The 21,023-nt window shown below is 40.3% G+C and overlaps 1 protein-coding gene across 1 annotated transcript in view; it reads right to left on the bottom strand.

The window, feature by feature from the left end:
• The window catches only part of SLC25A30 (solute carrier family 25 member 30), a 49,879-nt gene that overhangs the window by 12,356 nt on the left and 16,500 nt on the right, over positions 1–21,023 (bottom strand). Inside the window, exons 2-5 of the mRNA XM_063444712.1 lie at positions 19,386–19,475; positions 13,778–13,925; positions 2,030–2,124; positions 482–567 (exon numbers count right to left, since the gene is read on the bottom strand). Of these exons, the coding sequence (XP_063300782.1) occupies positions 482–567; positions 2,030–2,124; positions 13,778–13,925; positions 19,386–19,449 (393 nt within the window). The 5' untranslated portion in view covers positions 19,450–19,475. The remainder of the gene's footprint in view (positions 1–481; positions 568–2,029; positions 2,125–13,777; positions 13,926–19,385; positions 19,476–21,023) is intronic.

Below are 21,023 nucleotides of genomic sequence, written 5' to 3'. Positions count from 1 at the left end.
TTGTTAAATAGCACTGGTCAATAAGGATAAATTCAGTAGTACCAACTATTAAAACTGAAGAGAGACTGCTACCAAATGGCTATGGGTCAACAGTATCTATTTTTGCTACTAAACAATCTCAGTGTGTGCATCCTCATTCACCTAACCCTCATCTCTGGTGTACCATTTCTGGAAAACACATCATGTGCAGGTGCTTCACTGTGTGAACTGCGTGCAGGCAAAAGTGTCCAGATGACTGTCGGGCAACTTCTTTGGCAGAAAGCACAAGCCCTACTAGATGGAAACAAATCTGCACCCAGGAGAGAGAGGAGGAAGAAGTAAAAAAACAAAACAAAATCCTTTAGTAAGGCTATTTGAATTATCATTTTCCCAGCAGCAGGAGTTTCCTAGTCTTCTAATACAAGTTATGGTAATAATCTCACCATAAAAACCCACAGAATTCTGTTTAACAAAACAACCATTTAATAATCATGAATATTACCTTTAAAACATCTGTGGGGTTGGCAATGCAAGAAGAAACCACACCAGACAGAACTCCACAAAATACATTCAGAACTAGCGTTTCATCTAAACAGCACAAAAAACAAAAAAAGACAGCTTTAATTTACATTTTAGTTTTACAGTTTGGGGGGGGGGGGGAATAAATGAATGTCATTATAGGAAAAAGGCAACCCACACATCAACTAGCAGACTTTAATACATGTACATTGTATAAAAAAAAAAAGGTATAAAGAGAACCCTAACCAAAGTTGGAAATTTCGCTTTGGCAAAATAAATAAATAGAAACATTTTTTCTAAATTTATAATTATAAGTTACATAGCTGAAAAGAGACTTGCGTCCATCAAATTCAGCCTTTCTCACATTTGTTTTTTGCTGTTGATCCAAAAGAAGGCAAAAAAAAAAAAACCCAGTTTGAAGCACAATTTTGCAACAAGCTAGGAAAAAAAAATCCTTCTTGACCCCAGAATGGCAGTCAGATTTATCCTTGGATCAAGCAGTTATTATCCTACATTGAAAGATTATATCCTTTAATATTCTGTTTTTGCAAGTATGCATCTAGTAGCTGTTTGAACATCTGTATGGACTCTGATAAAACCACTTCTTCAGGCAGAGAATTCCACATCCTTATTGTTCTTACAGTAAAAAAAAAAAACCTTTCCTTTGCCTTAGACGAAATCTTCTTTCTTCCAGTCTAAACGCATGGCCTTGTGTCCTATGTAAAGTCCGGTTTGTGAATAGATTTCCACACAATGGTTTGTATTGGCCCCGAATATATTTGTATAATGTTGTTATATCCCCTCTCAGGCGACATTTTTCTAAACTAAATAGGTTTAAATTTGTTAACCTTTCTTCATAGCGGATATGTTCCATTCCTTTTATTAATTTTGTAGCCCGCCTCTGCACTTTTTCGAGTGCCATAATATCATTCTTTAGAACAGGTGCCCAAAATTGCACAGCATATTCAATATGTGGTCTTACCAGTGATTTATAAAGAGGCAAAATGATATTCTCGTCCAGAGAATGAATGCCCTTTTTCATGCATGACAAAAGCCACTGCTGAATGCCTTGGCCACTGCTGATTGCATGTTGCATAGTTTGTTGTCTATAACAATTCTCAAGTCCTTTTCGTGTGTTGTTATCCCTAATTCGCTTCCATTAAGGGTATACGTTGCTTGTGTATTCTTTACGCCGAAGTGCATAACTTTTTCAACATTAAATTTCATCTGCCATTTGAGTGCCCAGTCCATCTAAATCCCTCTGCAGCAAAGTAATATCTTGCTCACATTGTATTATTTTACAAAGTTTTGTGTCATCTGCAAACACTGAAACATGACTTTCAATGCTGTCTAAGTAAATATAAAGATTATGGGGCACCATTATAAGGTAAGTGTAACTGTTTTTACTGTACACATGCAGTGGCACCAATCTGCAAATGGTCAGTAGGAACTGGTTTCAATATTTCTTACACAACAAATACCATTACTGCAAAAACTCTAGAGGTACTTGCTTTTTGAAGTCACTACTCACCTTCTGGACGATCAACAAATAATCTCTTTAAGCTCTGGTAGGTTCCAATTTTAATGGTGCCATAAGAAGCCTGGCGAAGCATTGCTGGCGCAATCCTGTAAAAACAAAAATACACAAATGACAGGAAATCTATTTAAAAAATATTTGTAACATTTTGGAAAGCACAGCTAGTCCAGTGACCTACACAATACAAAGATTAAAAAAGGTTCACCACTGCTTCCCCTGCCCAATTCCACAATCCATCTGCAATAAAGCCACTCTATTTCTACACTGCAACTTTAAAGTACAGAGTGAGATTCAGAAGACACTCCACTGGATTTATTTCACCTTTCTTACGACATTCATTTACTATAGCAATGCTACCATTTTTACCTATAGTTTACTACTGTAATATTTTGTACTCCACGTTATTACTATTTTGGATGATATTAGTTTGTTGTATACAATTGAAAGCAAATTCTGTTTTGCCATCTTCACTCCCCCTGCCTCCCCTCCACCGCTTGCCCTTTTTTATCAGTCTATTTAAGGCCCCGACCTTTTGTATTTAATTTGTGTTTTTCACAATTGTACAGCGCTGCGGAATATGTTGGCTCTTTAGAAAGTCCAGTAATAAATAACACTTTTTGTTTTTACACCATTTAGTCTTCCGTCATTAACGACACTTTTCCCACTACTGACAGCAACAATGTATCAAATGTACCCAAATATTTGAACTTTCTCAACTGAGATACCTTGTGTGCAGCATTTAAAACTGGGTTTAAGTAAAGCTGTTCTTATGAATCCTATACCAGGGAGGCAAGCAGATTCCTTCATATTAACCCAACAAACCTCACTCATACCACCAAACATCTGTGTTTTGAGATAAAGGTGAAATTGTTCAATTTGTAGGTAGACATGTTTGCCCTGCATGGTGAGGGTTAAGCTCTTATAACTGGTCATCAGTGGCCAATTTGTTAATGGACTTCTTTTGTTTGTTGACCCAGTGATATTTAGTATATGAGAAAACTGCAGGGGTTATCTGTTTACACATAGCACAGTTCCCTTTTAATTAACTGGATTATGTTAAGCTCTTGCCAAAGCCGACGTCCATGGCTTGTCGCACTTTCCTGGAAAGAGAAAGGCAAGCCGTATTTGGCATTTTGACACTACAAACAAACAACTTTGTCAAAATTATCACAAGCAACCAAAAACCCTTGATTGTGGATGCCTGATGGCTCTTGACTTTACAAAGTTCTGTAGTATTTTTTTTGACAATCTTGAGTTTGTTTTAAGGTTCTGCAGTTTTATACTATTTGCACAGCTGGGTGGGTGATCGATGCACCAACAACTTTGCAATGCATTAAAAGCTATAAATATTGAGTAAGAAACCTTGGTATCATACAGGCAAATTATCTAGATAAAACTAATTTTAGGCTTGTCTGTGGATTATTTTGTAGCACATGCAAAATCCCAGTTTGTTCCACCATAGTCTCGATGTAGCAGTATACATAGTAAATCACTATGCAGTGCAAAGAAACAGAAAATAACAATATGTACAGTATACCGGAAGGAATCAATTTAACGTCAGCACAAGCACAGTAACTCATGTCTGACGCTTGTGAAAGCACTGAACTGGCAATAACATATGAAAGGTAAATAAACAACAGGGTATGAGCTATCAAGCATCTTTAGCAGAATTCAAACTTCAAAACAGATTTCAGTAGAAATTCAATTTAAATTTACCTTGTCATATCCATACTGCTGTCAATCAGGCAACAGGACATGTTACTTTCTGGTTGTTGAGCTCAGTGGTGCTAAACTTAAGAAGCAGATAAATGCCCAGAACACTTGCCATGCAAAGACTTCTCAATGAACTGCATTGGGAAGTGATATAGATCCAATTTGATCTTTGTTATATTTGGGGGAACCCAAGTTGCTTTCAAGTGCACTTGGAGAAGTGTGAATTAGACACCAGACTTGTGTTGGTTATTAAAATAAGCCGCCAACCTTTATTTTGTCAGTTGTGTTTTTTTTTTGTTTTTTTTTTAATTCTTTATTTTTGTTGTGCATGATATAACAATAGGCTTGTTCAGCCACAATAGCAGTCACAACGTGGCATATGAGTATACAGCACATTTTTAGTTTGGTAAGAGAAAATATAACACATTAGATGAACATTCATGGCATAAGAGTATCGGCACATTTTTATATTTTACTTCAGAAACAAGCTATTCTAAAAGATAAAACAGGCTAGTAACATGTTAAAGTTTGTAACCCTACTGAGTACAGACTAGTTTTGCTTGTCTAGGGTGTGGGACACGGTAGGGTCATCCTGCTTGTTACGCTAAACATGCTATGGTTCCAACATATATAGTATTTACTAGAGACGTTTAAACATTGCCTAATTGGCTGAAAATATTATCGCGTTGTCTACAAGCATAGCATTAAAATCAGCGGCATAATGTAGCTTGCTGGGCTATATATATATATTGTAATAAATGAGGGCTTGCACTCACGGTCTGTAGATAAGTAAAATACTTCTTGTTTATTTCAAATCAATAAAACATGGTTGCTGCCATCAACGTTTCAGCCACTCCTGTGGCTTTCATCAGGATCAATTCAGCATACAAAAAATTCAGTATGCTGAATTGATCCTGATGAAAGCCACAGGAGTGGCTGAAACGTTGATGGCAGCAACCATGTTTTATTGAATTGAAATAAACAAGAAGTATTTTACTTATCTACAGACCGTGAGTGCAAGCCCTAATTTATTACACATTATAGTAGTTTTTGGCTATGGCTTTTTATGCACCCGGCATTTTTCATAGTTTTGAGTGTGCGTGCTGGGTAACATTGTATAATATATATATATATATATATATATATATATATATATATATATATATATATATATATATATATATATATATATATATATATATATATATATATATATATATATATATATATATATATATATATATATATATATAAAAAGATAAAATTCGTATCCTTTTTTATTGGACTAACAGAATTTTTTAGTGACAAGCTTTCGGGATAACCTCCCTTTCTCAAGTCTGAAGCATTTCTGAGCAAGACGACACATAGAATTCAAAGTTGAGTTGTGATATAGGGGTTAAAGCGACATGAGTGTAGATAAGACACAGGTTTGGTAGAAAATAGACACCATCTTTGTAGAGGGTCATAAATATCTTTCTGAAGAGCAGAGTGAGGGGGGAGAGAGGGAAAAGAAAAACAAACAAGCAGACAGTGCAGAGGATGGTACACTTTATACATGCACCACACATAAATGTGTATATGTGAACGCATAAACACATGTACATATACATAAACACATATACATACATGCACATGAACTCATATACACAAGAGAAATCTGGTATTGTTAACATTTCAGATTACAAACTATCTGACCCAGAAGCATCAGTTCTCTCCAAAGGATTATCATTTTGCCCTAGCACAAAACTTGATGACATTGGGCTCTACTCTGACGTGGAAGAATTTTTCAGAAGGATGCGACTTAAGGAATACTTCCATGACAAAGAGAGCACTGAAACCACAATGGATTACAACAGGAAAAAAACCACAAATTTCACTCCAGCACCAGGACGAAATGCCAAACTGGACAGTTACATTGAAAGTTTCCGTCTAAGAACAGTATCCTTGACAACCAAGCAAAACCAAAAGAAAATGTTTCATAATCTCTCAGTACAGGAACAAATAGCTATAAATTACCTGAAAAATAATCATGCTATCACCATCAAACCAGCAGACAAGGGAGGAGCAGTAGTGATAATGAACACCCAGGACTACATAAAAGAGGGGGACAGGCAATTGTCAGATGACAAATACTATAGAAAACTAAATGAAGACCCCACCAAGGAATATACATCACAACTTAGGGAGCTCATTAAATCCTTCCCTGAGAACTTACACCAGGAACTGCAATCACTCATACCAACTAGTCCCTGCATGGGCACTTTCTATATGCTTCCCAAAATCCACAAAGCAGGTAATCCTGGAAGACCCATAATTACAGGAATGGGAACTCTCACAGAACAGGTCTCAGGACTGGTAGAAAATACACTAAAACCTCTAGTCACCAACACTAACAGCTTCATAAAAGACACAACCGACTTCCTCAACAAACTCAGCCAAATCACCAATCTCCCTGCTAACACAATCCTTGTAACCATGGATGTGGAATCTCTATACAGCAACATTCCACATACAGATGGCATCAATGCTTGCTTCCATTTTCTCTCTCATGTCAACAACCAAAAATACAGCCCCCGAATTATCACAGAACTGGCACTATTTATCCTCACACATAACTACTTCAGTTTTAACAATGAGGTTACCTACAAACCATGGGCACTGCTATGGGCACTAAGATGGCACCCCAATATGCTAATCTGTTTATGGCAGATCTTGAACAGAGATTCCTAGAAATTCAACACACCAAACCATACAAATATTATCGCTATATCGATGATATCTTCATAATTTGGACTGAAAGTGAAGAAAAACTGATACAGTTCCATGACTCTTTCAACACATTCCATCCATCAATCAAACTAAAAATGGAATATTCCACTAGATCTGTGAATTTTCTGGACACCACTGTGACATGTAACAATGGCACAATCCACACCTCGGTTTACAGAAAACCCACAGACAGGTGCAGTTACCTACACAGCTCCAGCTTCCACCCCTCCCACACTAAACAGGGCATCATCTACAGCCAAGCCACTAGGTACCATCGCATATGCTCTGATCCTAGTGACCGTAATTCCCATCTAAATGTACTCTCCCAATCTATGAGACAGAAAGGCTACAAACCAAAGATTATTACCAAACAAATCAACTCTGCTGTAAAAACGCCACGCACGCACCTGCTACAGTACAGAGTACAAACATTTTCCCTGAAACACCCATTTTGGCCTTCAGACAACCACCAAACCTCCAACAAAAATTAATCAACAGGAAGCTGCCCACTGATGGTAAGAATGAAGAAAATGGGACCAGTCAATGCAAAAAACCTCGCTGCAAACTGTGTCAGCACATATGCACAGACAACATAGCCACACACAACAATAAAACCCACAGCATTAAAGGTTCATACTCCTGCACATCCAGCAATGTGGTATACATGATTCAATGCATAAAATGCCACCTAGGATGCTACATTGGGGAAACCACCCAGCCATTAAATGGCAGAATGAATATGCACAGACACTCTATTAAACACCACAAAGAAGAATCATACTGCACTCCTGTGGGACACCACTTTACCCAGCCTGGCCACTCACTGAAGGACCTAAAAATCAAAGTACTGAAGGGGGTTTTTAAAAATACCCAGGAAAGAAAAGCCTTTGAAGCCAGAATGATTAAATGGTTTAACAGCAAGAATAGAGGACTAAATATTGATTTGGGATTCCTGTCCCACTACCAACACTTTACATGAACACTCTCCCAGCATTATCTTACTATTCTGTCATATGTACCAACACTTTAAAATGCATTCCTATATGTTTATTCTATCTGTATACCAAGTACTATGTGTTAACCTATGCTTTCCCATACTCATATGCATGTATGCTTTTATATATATATATTTATGTGCACTTATATTTGTGTATATGAGTTCATGTGCATGTATGTATATGTGTTTATGTATATGTACATGTGTTTATGCGTTCACATATACACATTTATGTGTGGTGCATGTATAAAGTGTACCATCCTCTGCACTGTCTGCTTGTTTGTTTGTTTTTCTTTTCCCTCTCTCCCCCCTCACTCTGCTCTTCAGAAAGATATTTATGACCCTCTACAAAGATGGTGTCTATTTTCTACCAAACCTGTGTCTTATCTACACTCATGTCGCTTTAACCCCTATATCACAACTCAACTTTGAATTCTATGTGTCGTCTTGCTCAGAAATGCTTCAGACTTGAGAAAGGGAGGTTATCCCGAAAGCTTGTCACTAAAAAATTCTGTTAGTCCAATAAAAAAGGTATTACAAGATACGAATTTTATCTATTTTTTACATCTACATCACTGGACTAATACGGCTACAATTTCTACACATATACATATACATATACATATACATATACATATACATATACATATATATATATATATATATATATGCTTATTTAGTTACTTTACTGGACCAACTACTTGCATCATGTGTTATTGCAGGCTATAGGCAGCTCAGTTAGTCACCGCCAGCAAGTTAGGTACTATAATGCCTGTCCAGTGGGATCGTGTCAAGATTGCAGCTTGAATATGGTCCCGGATTTTAACAGTCTGTTCAGCCGATGCCCTGCAGGGGCCAAGCAGTGAGAGCTATGTTAACATCTGGCTTGCCTATCTGCCTAGTCTTCAGCATGGTGTTAACAGTTATTATAAATTATTTTTGTTTCTGTGCGGAGGGAAAGGATCATTGATAAGCAGTATCATTGGTAGGTCTCCTAATACATGTGTTTGGTTCCAACGTTATGACCTGTAGACGGACAGCACAGATTGAATTTTAGAGGTGTACTCATGTGTCACAGTTAGCTTAAGTCCCGTAGGGGTTTATGAGGGCCAGTGGTTGTCTCACGTGTGGTGGAATACCCTTCTGGGTGGAGGTGCTCTGGGGGTGCGAATTGGGCCTATGGTGGTAGCCTGTGGGTGAGGAAATAGAGGTAAAGTATAACCGAGAGAGGAACATAAATTAACACATTAAAAAAAAAAAGTCAATTAGCGCTTTTAAACGTCATCTGTTGGTGTGGTCACCAGACCTGACAGTTCGGGATCAACCGGTTTCTGCAGATTGTCCACGGCCATTCAGGTAGTGACCGTCACATAGGCATCCGGCTTTGTCCCCCTGGGTGCAAAAGGGTGCACGGTGTCCAGATTCCATGTGTGGGTTGCTGGGACAGTGGTTGGACTGTTTTCAGAGCATCCTTCGGTAGTTCCAAGCTAGGCAGCAGGTCGTTCGCTTCCCGTGAATCTCGGACAGGGTGTGCTATGGTGCCAATGTTGGACCTCCACCATGTGTTGTGATTTCCATCTGTATGAGATGCCTTTGGCTCGGAGCAGGGATGTGAAGGCTTGTAGCGATCTTCTCCATGCCATTGTATATGCTGATAAGTCCCTATAGAACAAGAGCTGCAGTCCTTCAAAGGCGTAAGGCAAATGGTTCCGGACCGCTCCCATGACCGCTGATCTATCCTTGCTGCTCTGGAATCTCACCAGTAAGTCCCTTGGTGCCGAGCTCGGTGCTTTCACCGATTTTGGCAGGCGGAACATCCCCTCTATGCCAACCTGTTTTGCCTGCTTGGGTGGCAGCAGCGCTGCGAGGAGTCACCACAGCAGGTGTGGTGTCTCAGTCTCTGAGGTCTCCTCTGATATACCTCTTATTTTGAGGATGAGACTGCGCCTCTGGTCCTCCGCTGCCGCTAGCTTCTGATCAGTTCTAGCTTGATGTGCCTGCAATTCCTGCACAGCCCGCTGAAGTTGGGCTGTATGCTGGGTATTTTCACAGACATCGCTTTCTATGGCCACCATGCGGTTTGTTAGACCTCGTACCTCTTGTTGGAGTTGGGCCATGTCGGCCTGGAGGTTCTGTCTGAGTTCCGCGAGGAGCTCCCTCATGATTGTAGTCGTTACTGGAGCAGAGTCCAGTAAGGTGGAGGTGGAGAGGTGGAGAGTTTGGTAGTCTGCCGCTCCACTGTGCTCCTCTCTGTCATTCCCAGGGAAAAATCCTCAGAGATGTCTGTATCTGCATCTGAGCCGTCGGCCATCTTGGGCTACCCTCCACTCCGGGCCTGTCACCGATATTCATGCCCATATGCGGTTTTTCGGATCGCAGCTTGTTTTTCTTCCCCATGGCCGGTGAGTCAGGGCTTGGGGTACTTTGCCGGTAGTTTGGGGTGTTAGAAACCCAATTATGCGGCTATATGGGCGTTCGTCGGCTCGGAGCCTTAGTGACATGCGGCTGCTTGGATCAGTGGCTTTGTCAGTTGTGTTTTTGTACATTAAAACGTAAGTTCTTACGTGCAAATACTCATAGAACAGTAGTAGGAAGGGAGTACAGATAAGACATAGGGATGAATGTCATGTACATATAACAGATAAGTTCCGGGAAAGAGAAAGAACAGACTGATTTAGGAGAAACAGTGCTCCGCTCCCGGAACTAGACATATATGGTCTTAATTGTCATTTTAAGCATTTCCCGAGTCCAAGTTATCCAATTTTAATATCGGCTATTAACCCCTTAAGGACCGCTGACGGTTCAGGACCGTCAGCGGTAAAACGTGCGTTTGGACCGCTGACGGTCCTGAACCGTCATAACGGTTTTGGGCAACTTACCTGATCGCCGTCGGTCCCACGGCGGCGATCAGCTCTCCTCCCGGTCCAGGGGGACTGCCTGTCTGCCCGGGCAGTCCCCCCTCGGCAGATCAGGACCCCACGGCCATGTGATCACTCGATCACATGACCGCAATAGGTGTCTGTGTAACTGCCTGCAGGGGGACTGTCTGTGCTGACAGGCAGTCTCCCTGCAAGTGTAAAATCATAAAATAAAGTTAAAAAAAAAAAAAAAAATATATATATATATATATATATATATATATATATATATATATATATATACACACACACATACATACACACACGTATTATATCTATATATACATATATATATATATATAGTCATACTAAGTGTATTTTTATATTTATATATACGTATATTAATATAAAAATACACTTATATTTAAATTACACACGAATATATAATAACTATATATATGGTATATATATTATTATAAAATACAAATAATATGTTAATAAAAACAAACAAAAAATAAAATAATTTTTATTAGAAAAAAATTATATATATATATATGCAATTTTATTCTAACAGTATTTTGATATATATATATATATATATATATATATATATCAAAATACACTTAGAATGTAATGATATATATATCTATGTATAAATAAATAAAAATAATACGAAATATACATATGTCCACATACATAATTACATAAATAATTTCATAAATATACACGTAGACGTCAAATATATAAATATGTATACATATTAAAATTATACGTGCATATTTATGTAATATTTTTACCTAATTAAGTAATTTTAATGATTGCAATTCGAGGGACCTGCCTGCCAACCCAGGCCGAAAGTCCAGATAATTTAATTTGCTAGCACTGTGTTGAACCCTGTAACTTTCTATGACACGCTAAATCCTGTACATGGGGGTACTGTTTTACTCGGGAGACTTCGCTGAACACAAATATAAGTGTTTCAAAACAGTAAAACATATCACAGCGATGATATTGTCAGTGAAAGTGAAGTTTTTTGCATTTTTCACAAACAAACAGCTCTTTCACTGAGGATATTATTGCTGTGATATATTTTACTGTTCTGATACACTCATATTTGTGTTCAGCGAAGTCTCTTGAGTATAACAGTACCCCACATGTAGATGTTTTATAGTGTTTGTGAAAGTTACAGGGTCAAATATAAGGCTTGATTTTACTTTTTTTTTTTTATTGAAATTTGTCAGATTGGTTAGGTTGCCTTTGAGAGCGTATGGTAGCCAAGGAATGAGAATTAGCCCCATGATGGCATACCATTTGCAAAAGAAGACAACCCAAGGTATTGCAAATGGGGTATGTTCAGCCTTTTTTAGTAGCCACCTAGTCACAAACACTGGCCAAAGTTAGCGTTTTTTGCATTTTTAACACACAAACAAATATAAATGCTAACTTTGGCCAGTGTTTGTGACTAGGTGGCTACTAAAAAAGACTGGACATACCCCATTTTGAATACCCTGGGTTGTCTACTTTAAAAAAATAGGTACATCTTAGGTGTGTTTCGGGAATTTATGACAGATAACGGTGGTACAATGTCACTATTGATACATTTAAAATATATATATATATTGAAACAGCAATTTCCTACTTGTATTTATAGGCCTATAACTTGCAAAAAAAAAGCAATAAAGCATGTAAACACTGGGTGTTTTTAAACTCGGGACAAAATTTTGAATCAATTTAGCAGTTTTTTTCATTAGCTTTTGTAGATAAGTAAAAGATTTTTCAAGTAAAAGTCCAAAAACATGTTTTTTTTAAAAAAATTTCACCATATATACACCACAAAAGTGTTAAAACTGCTCTGGTCCTTAACGTACAAACATCGCAAAAACAGGCCGGTCCTTAAGGGGTTAATAAGACACCTATAGTTTGATAGAAAATTGTATTTTCCCCCTGGAGTGTTCCTTTAAATTTGAAATTCACCACTTGCATAAAATAGAAAAAGCCAACCCAGAAGTCTTAATCCATGCTGGCAGACAGGCAATGCTGGGGGTGAAGATTAGGGATTGACCGATTATCGGATTTACCGATATTATCGGCCGATATTTGGTATTTTCGGCAATATCGGTATCGGCCAATATAGATAACGATATTACCGATAATACATACCAGGATCGCCAGGTCCATTACAAGCCCGGCGGTCCTGGGGGGGGGGCGACAGCAAGCTGTGACTTACCTTCCCAGCAGCTCCCATGTCAAATCTCGCGAGTCCCGCAGCCGCAAAGCGTTGCCACGGGTTACCATGGCAACGCTCTATGCGGCACGCAGACCGCAAAATTTACACAGGGGAGCTGCTGGAAAGGTAAGTAACAGCTTGCTGCGGGCCCCCCCACTGCTCAGTACATGCCACTGGACCACCAGGGACGGTCATATCCCCCCTCCCTGGCCAGGTAACAAGCAGGGAGGGTGGACAAAAAAAAACCCCAAAAAACTTATAAATATTAAAAATAAAATTGGTAACAAGTGCGAAGATTAGATATTTTCTGAAAATTCAAAGAGATAAGAGCAGCATAGTTTCAATCAGATTCCAGGCAGGGTATACATTTGCTAGCATGCTCAGCAAATCTTGCTTTGTGCTTTGTTTTGTCTTTTGCCAATGAGTACTACATTTAAATGGACACAAATTACATCCCTTCAGAAACACACACACACTGCATTCACTTTACGCACTACACACACTGCATTCACTTTACGCACTACACACACTGCATTCACTTTACGCACTACACACTGCATTCACTTTACGCACTACACACACACTGCATTCACTTTACGCACTACACACACACACTGCATTCACTTTACGCACTACACACACACTGCATTCACTTTACGCACTACACACACACTGCATTCACTTTACGCACTACACACACACTGCATTCACTTTACGCACTACACACACACTGCATTCACTTTACGCACTACACACTGCATTCACTTTACGCACTACACACTGCATTCACTTTACGCACTACACACACTGCATTCACTTTACGCACTACACACACTGCATTCACTTTACGCACTACACACACTGCATTCACTTTACGCACTACACACACTGCATTCACTTTACGCACTACACACACTGCATTCACTTTACGCACTACACACACTGCATTCACTTTACGCACTACACACACTGCATTCACTTTACGCACTACACACTGCATTCACTTTACGCACTACACACACTGCATTCACTTTACGCACTACACACACTGCATTCACTTTACGCACTACACACACACACACACACACACACACCAACATTTGATTTATGATGGAAGTGCCAGACCCCTCCCCACCCCCCAAACTTATATACCATCTTTAATTCTGTGCTGTACTTACCCAGAGTATAGTGCTTTCAATCCCTCCTCCCTACATATTCTTGAAAGTGCATGGAGCATTCCTCTGTAGCGGATTTCTTTGTATTTTACATCATTAGTCTGACCCTGCACCTGGAGACGAGTTTTCGTTAAATCTATGGGGAAAGTTCCTTAAGAAGAAGAAAAAAAAAATTAAAATGAAAGAGATATATATATATATATATATATATACACACACTTTTGTTTATGATTAAAGTTTCTGGCATTTTCTAGTATAAGGGGGGCAGGGGTTTAGTATAAGGGGGGCAGGGGTTTAGTATAAGGGGGGCAGGGGTTTAGTATAAGGGGGGCAGGGGTTTAGTATAAGGGGGGCAGGGGTTTAGTATAAGGGGGGCAGGGGTTTAGTATAAGGGGGGCAGGGGTTTAGTATAAGGGGGGCAGGGGTTTAGTATAAGGGGGGCAGGGGTTTAGTATAAGGGGGGCAGGGGTTTAGTATAAGGGGGGCAGGGGTTTAGTATAAGGGGGGGCAGAGGTTTAGTATAAGGGGGGGCAGAGGTTTAGTATAAGGGGGGGCAGAGGTTTAGTATAAGGGGGGGCAGAGGTTTAGTTGAAGGGGAGCAGAGGTTTATGTAGAATGAGTACAGGGCTTTTGTAGAGGGTGGCAGTGGTTTTGGTGGAAGGGGAAGGTTTTTAGTGATATGTGTACATTGCTGTATAGTTGATATATATATATATATATATATATATATCTATGTATAATGATAGCATGTGTTTTGTTAAAGTGGGAGAAAAAACTTTGTAGAAGGGTGGGCGGGGGTTGTATTAAAGGGAGAGCAGGGGTTTTGTAGATGGGGCAGGTGTTTTTTTAAAAAGGAGGGCAGGGTTTTTGTAGAAAGGGAGGCAGGGGTTTTGTGGAAGGGTTTTGTAGTAGGCGGGACAGGGCTATTGTAGAAGTGGCAGGGGTTTTGCTGAAGGGGGGGTGTGCCATATGTTGGGCTCGCGCAGGGTGTCTGATCACCTAAGGCCGACCCTGACCCTGGCAACCGTTAATTGTAAGAAATTGAAGTTTTTTCAAAGGTTTGACTTCTTACCTGGACTCTGCTGTACACCACATCCAGCCTCCACTATTTGCTATTAAGAGCCAGATGCTCTAAGCTCAGTAGTGCGTGGCATAGCACATTGGTTGAGAGCACTCAGCTGATGCTCTAAGCCAATGAGCAAGATCTGCATTGCATAGCTAACCATAGGAAGTCATGGAAGAGGGGAGTGGTGCCCAATGGACCACAGGTAAGAACTCACACAGTTCTAAAAATGGTTTGACAGCATACAATGGGGGTGTTGCACTAGAGCACCATAACCACTACAGCAAGCTATAATAGTTAGTGTTTGGAGCGTTTATTTAATTGAACTTTAATCCCACACAGGAGTTTGCTGCATGCTTTAACCAGTAAGTAATGGAGTAGATAGAGATGCGAACTGAATTAAACACATTGTGTAATAGGTTACAAAAAATAAAATAAAAAACACAATAAGCAATATATAGTATTCTGAAATAAAACTAGGGTATGAAAATAGTCAGGATAAAGTCATATGGACAGTGTAAAGGAGAACAGTTCCTTGAAGATCAATGTTTCGGTTTGACAATTTGGCGAAGGCGTCAATGGCAATGGTTTACAGGACAAACAGTAATGAAACAGCAATAGTTGTCAAAGGAGGAGCTGTTAAAGAGTGTCTCAAATAGTCATTTACTCAAGTAACATTGGTAGACTATCAGCATCCAAACACCAACTTTGGCTTTAGAATGTATTTTTCTACAGAATTCAAAGGCATTCACTGCAGTGCTGTGATCTGTCTGCACTTAAAAAAAAAAACTGTTTTTCAAATTTGTACCCTGAAAGAGCTAGCCAAGTCAAATAGAATATATATTTAAATATCTAGGAGAGACAGCTCCAATGTGTAGGAGATGGCCACAGCTCACTGCAGGATCATATAACAGAGTTTCAAACAGATTCCTCTTGTGAAATATCAAGACAAGAATGATATGTAGGGGATCTTTAGTAAATTCATGTTTTCAAGAAGCCATACAAAGCCTACGATTACCATTCACAATGCCTAGCCACAGCTAAAGGAGTCTCAAGCTTCCGGTCATGTCCGAATCCAGGTTTCTTTTTTTTTTTGCCCCCCTCCCGGCTCCACTACATCCACTTGCGCCCCCCCCCGCCCAGTAACCCTTAAATGCCCATAAGCCCCCCATATTACCTATTCTTTTAAATCTTCATTTCATGCCTGGACCTAGGCGTCGCCATCTTTGTGTTGGCAGATCAAGTCCCTGTGGGACACGTCATCTGCCCACACTAGTAGATATCCCCCCCCCCCCCCACATACTCTTTTTCCTGGCTCTATAGGGTCCTTGGGTCCCCCTCAGGGCCCCCCTCCCGCCGGGCTCTAGGGTGAGGAAGGGGTTAATCCCTTACCCTTTTTTCCCCCAGCGCTGGGGACTCTCCTCCTCCTTTCCCGTCATCGGTTGAATGCGCATGCACGCACGAGCCACGTGCGCATTCAGCCAGTCTCATAGGAAAGCATTCTCAATGCTTTCCTATGGACGCTGGCGTCTTCTCACTGTGAAAATCACAGTGAGAAGCGCGGAAGCGCATCTAGCGGCTGTCAATGAGACAGCCACTAGAGGCTGGATTAACCCATAGGTAAACATAGCAGTGTCTCTGAAACTGCTATGTTTACAGCAGAAAGGGTTAATCCTAGATGGACCTGGCACCCAGACCACTTCATTAAGCTGAAGTGGTCTGGGTGCCTATAGTGGTCCTTTAACTAGCAAGGGGACGACATAGTGTCCCCCCTAGCCCTTACCAGTGCCCCGTGAGTGAGGACTATGCAACTAAATGGGGACATAAGGCCCTTCCCCGGCCCCCACCCATGAGCAGTGGTTGGGCGCCCTAAAAGACAATATGGGGATTGGGGGCCAAATGTTAAAAAAAATATACATTTTTTAAAAAAGTACTTACCATTTGAGGTCTTTATTCTAAAACCTTCTTTTACAGCCCCAAAAAAGGTCAAATAAAAATCCAAAAAAAACAAACACTGCCTAAAAATAATAATCCATCTTCACCCAGCGAGGGCACGGTGCAGACTGAGCACCGTGGGGCGGGGAAAAGCTTATAAAGCCTTCCCACACCTTGCAATCTGACTCAGAGTGCTCAAATTGGTTGGTTTAAGCCAACCAATAAGAGTGCTCTGACTGGTAACTTGCATGGCTCAAATTTACCTATCAGAGCACTCTTGTTGGTTGGCTTGGAATCCAGAGTGCTCCGAGTCATTTTACACAGCGTGGGAAAATTCCCAAAAAGTCTTAAACCATGCTGGCAGACAGGTAATGCTGGAGTGAAGATCAAAGAAATCATTGTGATGCCAACATTTGTTTTATGATGGTAGTGCCAGACGCCATATGTGAGCCTTGCAAGTTACCAATCAGAACTTTCCCACGCTGTGTAAAATGACTCAGAGCATGCTGAGTGGTTGGATTCCAAGTCAACCAATAAGAGCGCTCTGATAGGTAAATTTTGAGCCTTGCCTCATTGGTAACTTTACCAATCAGAGCACTCTTAATAGTTGGCTTAAACCAACCAATCTGAGCGCTCTGAGTCAAATTGCAGGGCATGGGAAGGCTTTATAGGCTCATGGGTGGGGGCCAAGGCGGACCCTATGTCCCCTGTTTAAGTGAAATGTCACCACTCGTGTGACACGGGTGGTGGTCCGGGGGGGGACACTATGTTGGTCTTTCAGCCTTTTGGTAGATAGCTCCCTGATACCGTGGGGATTAGGGGGCTATCTACTAAGCGGCTGAAAGATGCAGGCGCAGATCGGATCAGAATTTCATTCATTCGAATGAAATTTCGAACCGACTTAGAGGAATATTATAGGGTCAGGAACACAAACATGTATTCCTGACCCTATAGTGTTTAAACCACTATCTAGCCCCCCCTGCCTCTCTAAATATAGCAAAATCTTACTTGTATTTAAGCCTTAAGCTGTAGCTCTGCATGCTGTGTTTGCCTCAGAAATACAAGCTGTCTGCTGACATCAGAAGTGGTGGCCTGATCCAATCACACTGCTTCTCCATAGGATTGGCTGAGACTGACAAGGAGGCAGATCAAGGGCAGAGCCAGCACGATTCAAACACAGCCCTGGCCAATCAGCATCTCCTCATAGAGATGAATTGAATCAATGAATCTCTATGAGGAAAGTTCAGTGTCTGCATGCAAAGGGAGGAGAAACAATGTTTGGATGCATTTTAGGCAGCCATGACCCAGGAAGGATCTCCAACAGCTATCTCAGGAGTGGCCAGTGACATTATCACTAGGCTGTAATGTAAACACTGCATTTCTCGAAAAAGACAGTGTTTACAGCAAAAAGCCTGAAGGTAATAATTCTCCTCACCAGAACAAATGCAATAAGCTGTAGTTGTTCTGCTGACTATAGTGTCCCTTTAAAATTACGATTTAAGATTGTCGTCCTAACATGAATGAACAAACTGTTTTCATTCTATTAGGCGAAATTCAGTAGTTTCACCAGGGTTCTGTCTAAATGACAGGACGAAAAACCACAAACAGAATCGGGATACGGCTGTATAATCTATAGAGAGAACATATAAAAACACAATAGTGCACTCACGAGATAGCGTAGAAATAAAACGCTCACAAGGTGCTTCCCCTGATGGTATGGGGGGCTGGTAATACCCTTGCCAAATCGAGATAGCCAATGGTACACGGGACTTCAAGTAGATGATGGTCAAAATCAAATTATATTTATTTGTTAAAAAGGTGAAAAATACCATAAATATAAAAAATAAGAATGCAGCAATAGGCCCAATGCGTTTCATTCCAATACTAACTTCTTCAAGGACCGCAATAGTAATAAAATAAAATACAATATAACAGATTGTAAAATAACACATAACAGGATGTGTTATTTTACAAATCTGTTATATTGTATTTTATTACTATTGCGGTCCCTGAAGAAGTTCGCTCTATAGATTATACAGCCGTATCCCGATTCTGTTTTTTTTTGTACTTTGTAAAGGTCGTTTGTTGTGGATAACGATCTCGGGAGGCTACATATTTATTGAAGCTAAGTAATTTGCACTACTTTTTATTGATACTGTGGTGTTTAAATCTGTTTCTTTTGGTAAATGACAGGACATTCTGAAATAGTGAAAGGAGGCATCGCGAGATCACGGAGGAAAGGTAAGAATTGTGGGAAGTTGCTCTGACCACAGGAAATGGAGCACACTTTGCTTCTCCGCTGGTACAGCGTAGGAAAAATACATAATACAAAATAGTCCCTACTTTGTCTTATGTTTAAAAAAAAAAAAAAAAAAAACTAGAGCAGACTGGAAGAAATATAGAACAGATCCTGACAGAGGGAGAGAAGAGGAAGCGATTAGGGTAAGGCAAGTTCGGCATGACAGTGCCGCTTTAACGGCGTCTTCCATACTATATAGTGCAAACAAAAATAGTACATAGCCAGGAAACACTAAAACACTCAATGTAAGACCATAATAGGTTACATTACTGCAACTATATATAAAAAAAAATAAAAAAAATTACTAAACTTACCACATTCAGCAGTGATGGAGGCTAAACCTCCATATATAAAGGGTTTCCAGCTGGGAGTGGACATGTTCTGTTTTGAGGGCTCCTTTGTGCCTGTAGAATAAAAGGAGAACAATTACATGTGAAATCAGAAGAGGATATTTTTCTAACGCATCAGATTACACTATACCAGGGGTATGCAATCTTTTAGTAGTACTGTGCCAAAATAGAATCTTTAAGTCCCTTGGGCGTGCCAGTCCTCTTTTTTTTTATGGAGGTGTTGCCGTATTCTGCTTGTGGGTGCTGCAGTTGTGTGTATGTGGGCAGTTACATTGTATATGTTCATGAGTAGTTTGTGGTATTGTGTGTTTACCTATGAATGTGGGCTGTGTATGTGGACTATGTCATATAGTGTGTTTGGTGTGTGTATTTTTGGGGCTGCTTGTGGTATTGCATGTGAGACTGATTGTGGTATTGTGTTGTATGTAGATTTTCAGTAGTGTTGTGCTTGTAGGGACTGTGTGTATTATTTGTATTAGGGGGAGGCTTATTCTGCAGCTGTGTATATATCTAGTAGTGTCTAGTAGTGTGGGTGGCTTCCCTGGGGTCCAGTGGGGACTGTCCAGGGACCAGTCAAAAACAGGAGCTGCGATAGCTGCTCTACTCCAGTGCAGATTCTAAATCACAAGTGCTGAGAGGAAGTGATCTGGGATCACTTCCTCTAAGTGCTGCAATGCGTAAATTAAAGGACCACTATAGTGCCAGGAAAACACTCGTTTTCCTGGCACTATAGTGCCCTGAGGGTGCCCCCACCCTCAGGGACCCCCACCCTCCGGGCTGGATGGAGAGGAAGCGGTTAAACTTACCTCTTTCTCCAGCGCCGGGCGGGGAGCTCTCCTCCTTCTCTCCGCCTCTTCGGCTGAATGCGCATGCGCGTGATTTTCACAGTGAGAAGCACGCAAGCGCCTCTAGCGGCTGTCAATGAGACAGCCACTAGAGGCTGGATTAACCCATTTATAAACATAGCAGTTTCTCTGAAACTGCTATGTTTATAGGGGAAAAAAAAGGGTTAACCCTAGCTGGACCAGGCACCCAGACCCCTTCATTAAGCTGAAGTGGTCTGGGTGCCTATAGTGGTCCTTTAAGGATTGTCCCTCGCCTCCTGCAATCACCACTTGGTTTGCACTAGAATATATCTGAAGTCATAATGGGACTTTTGATAAGCCCCACCCTGGTTTTTAAAAAAATGGCTTCCATTTCAATTAAATCTTACAGCATAGTGAGATTTCCTTATCAGTCCTTCTTGGTTAATTGAACTTTAATCACACAGGAGGCTGCTGCAGAGCTTCAAAAACAGTTTCCAGGAAGCCAAAATGTAAATGACCATTTTTTTCAGAACAGAGTTAAATATTGAGTTGTGCACTTCTACAATCTATTTTCAGACCTCACAAAACACAATTTATTACGTATAAGGAATGGGCACATCTTTCTTTCGCTCAAAGATTTATATTTAAACATACAAAATGGAACTGTCACTTTACCCATTATAGATTGTAATCGGTTTAATCTTGCAAGGAAACAGATTTAAACGCTGCACATAAAGCCTTGCTCTAATAAGAGCTACAGGTATGTGCTTACAAACAGAAGAAAAGCAATAGTGAT

Source organism: Pelobates fuscus, chromosome 1 (assembly GCF_036172605.1).
Source record: "Pelobates fuscus isolate aPelFus1 chromosome 1, aPelFus1.pri, whole genome shotgun sequence".
NCBI lineage: Eukaryota > Metazoa > Chordata > Amphibia > Anura > Pelobatidae > Pelobates > Pelobates fuscus.
This window is presented reverse-complemented; position numbering and strand designations above follow the sequence as displayed.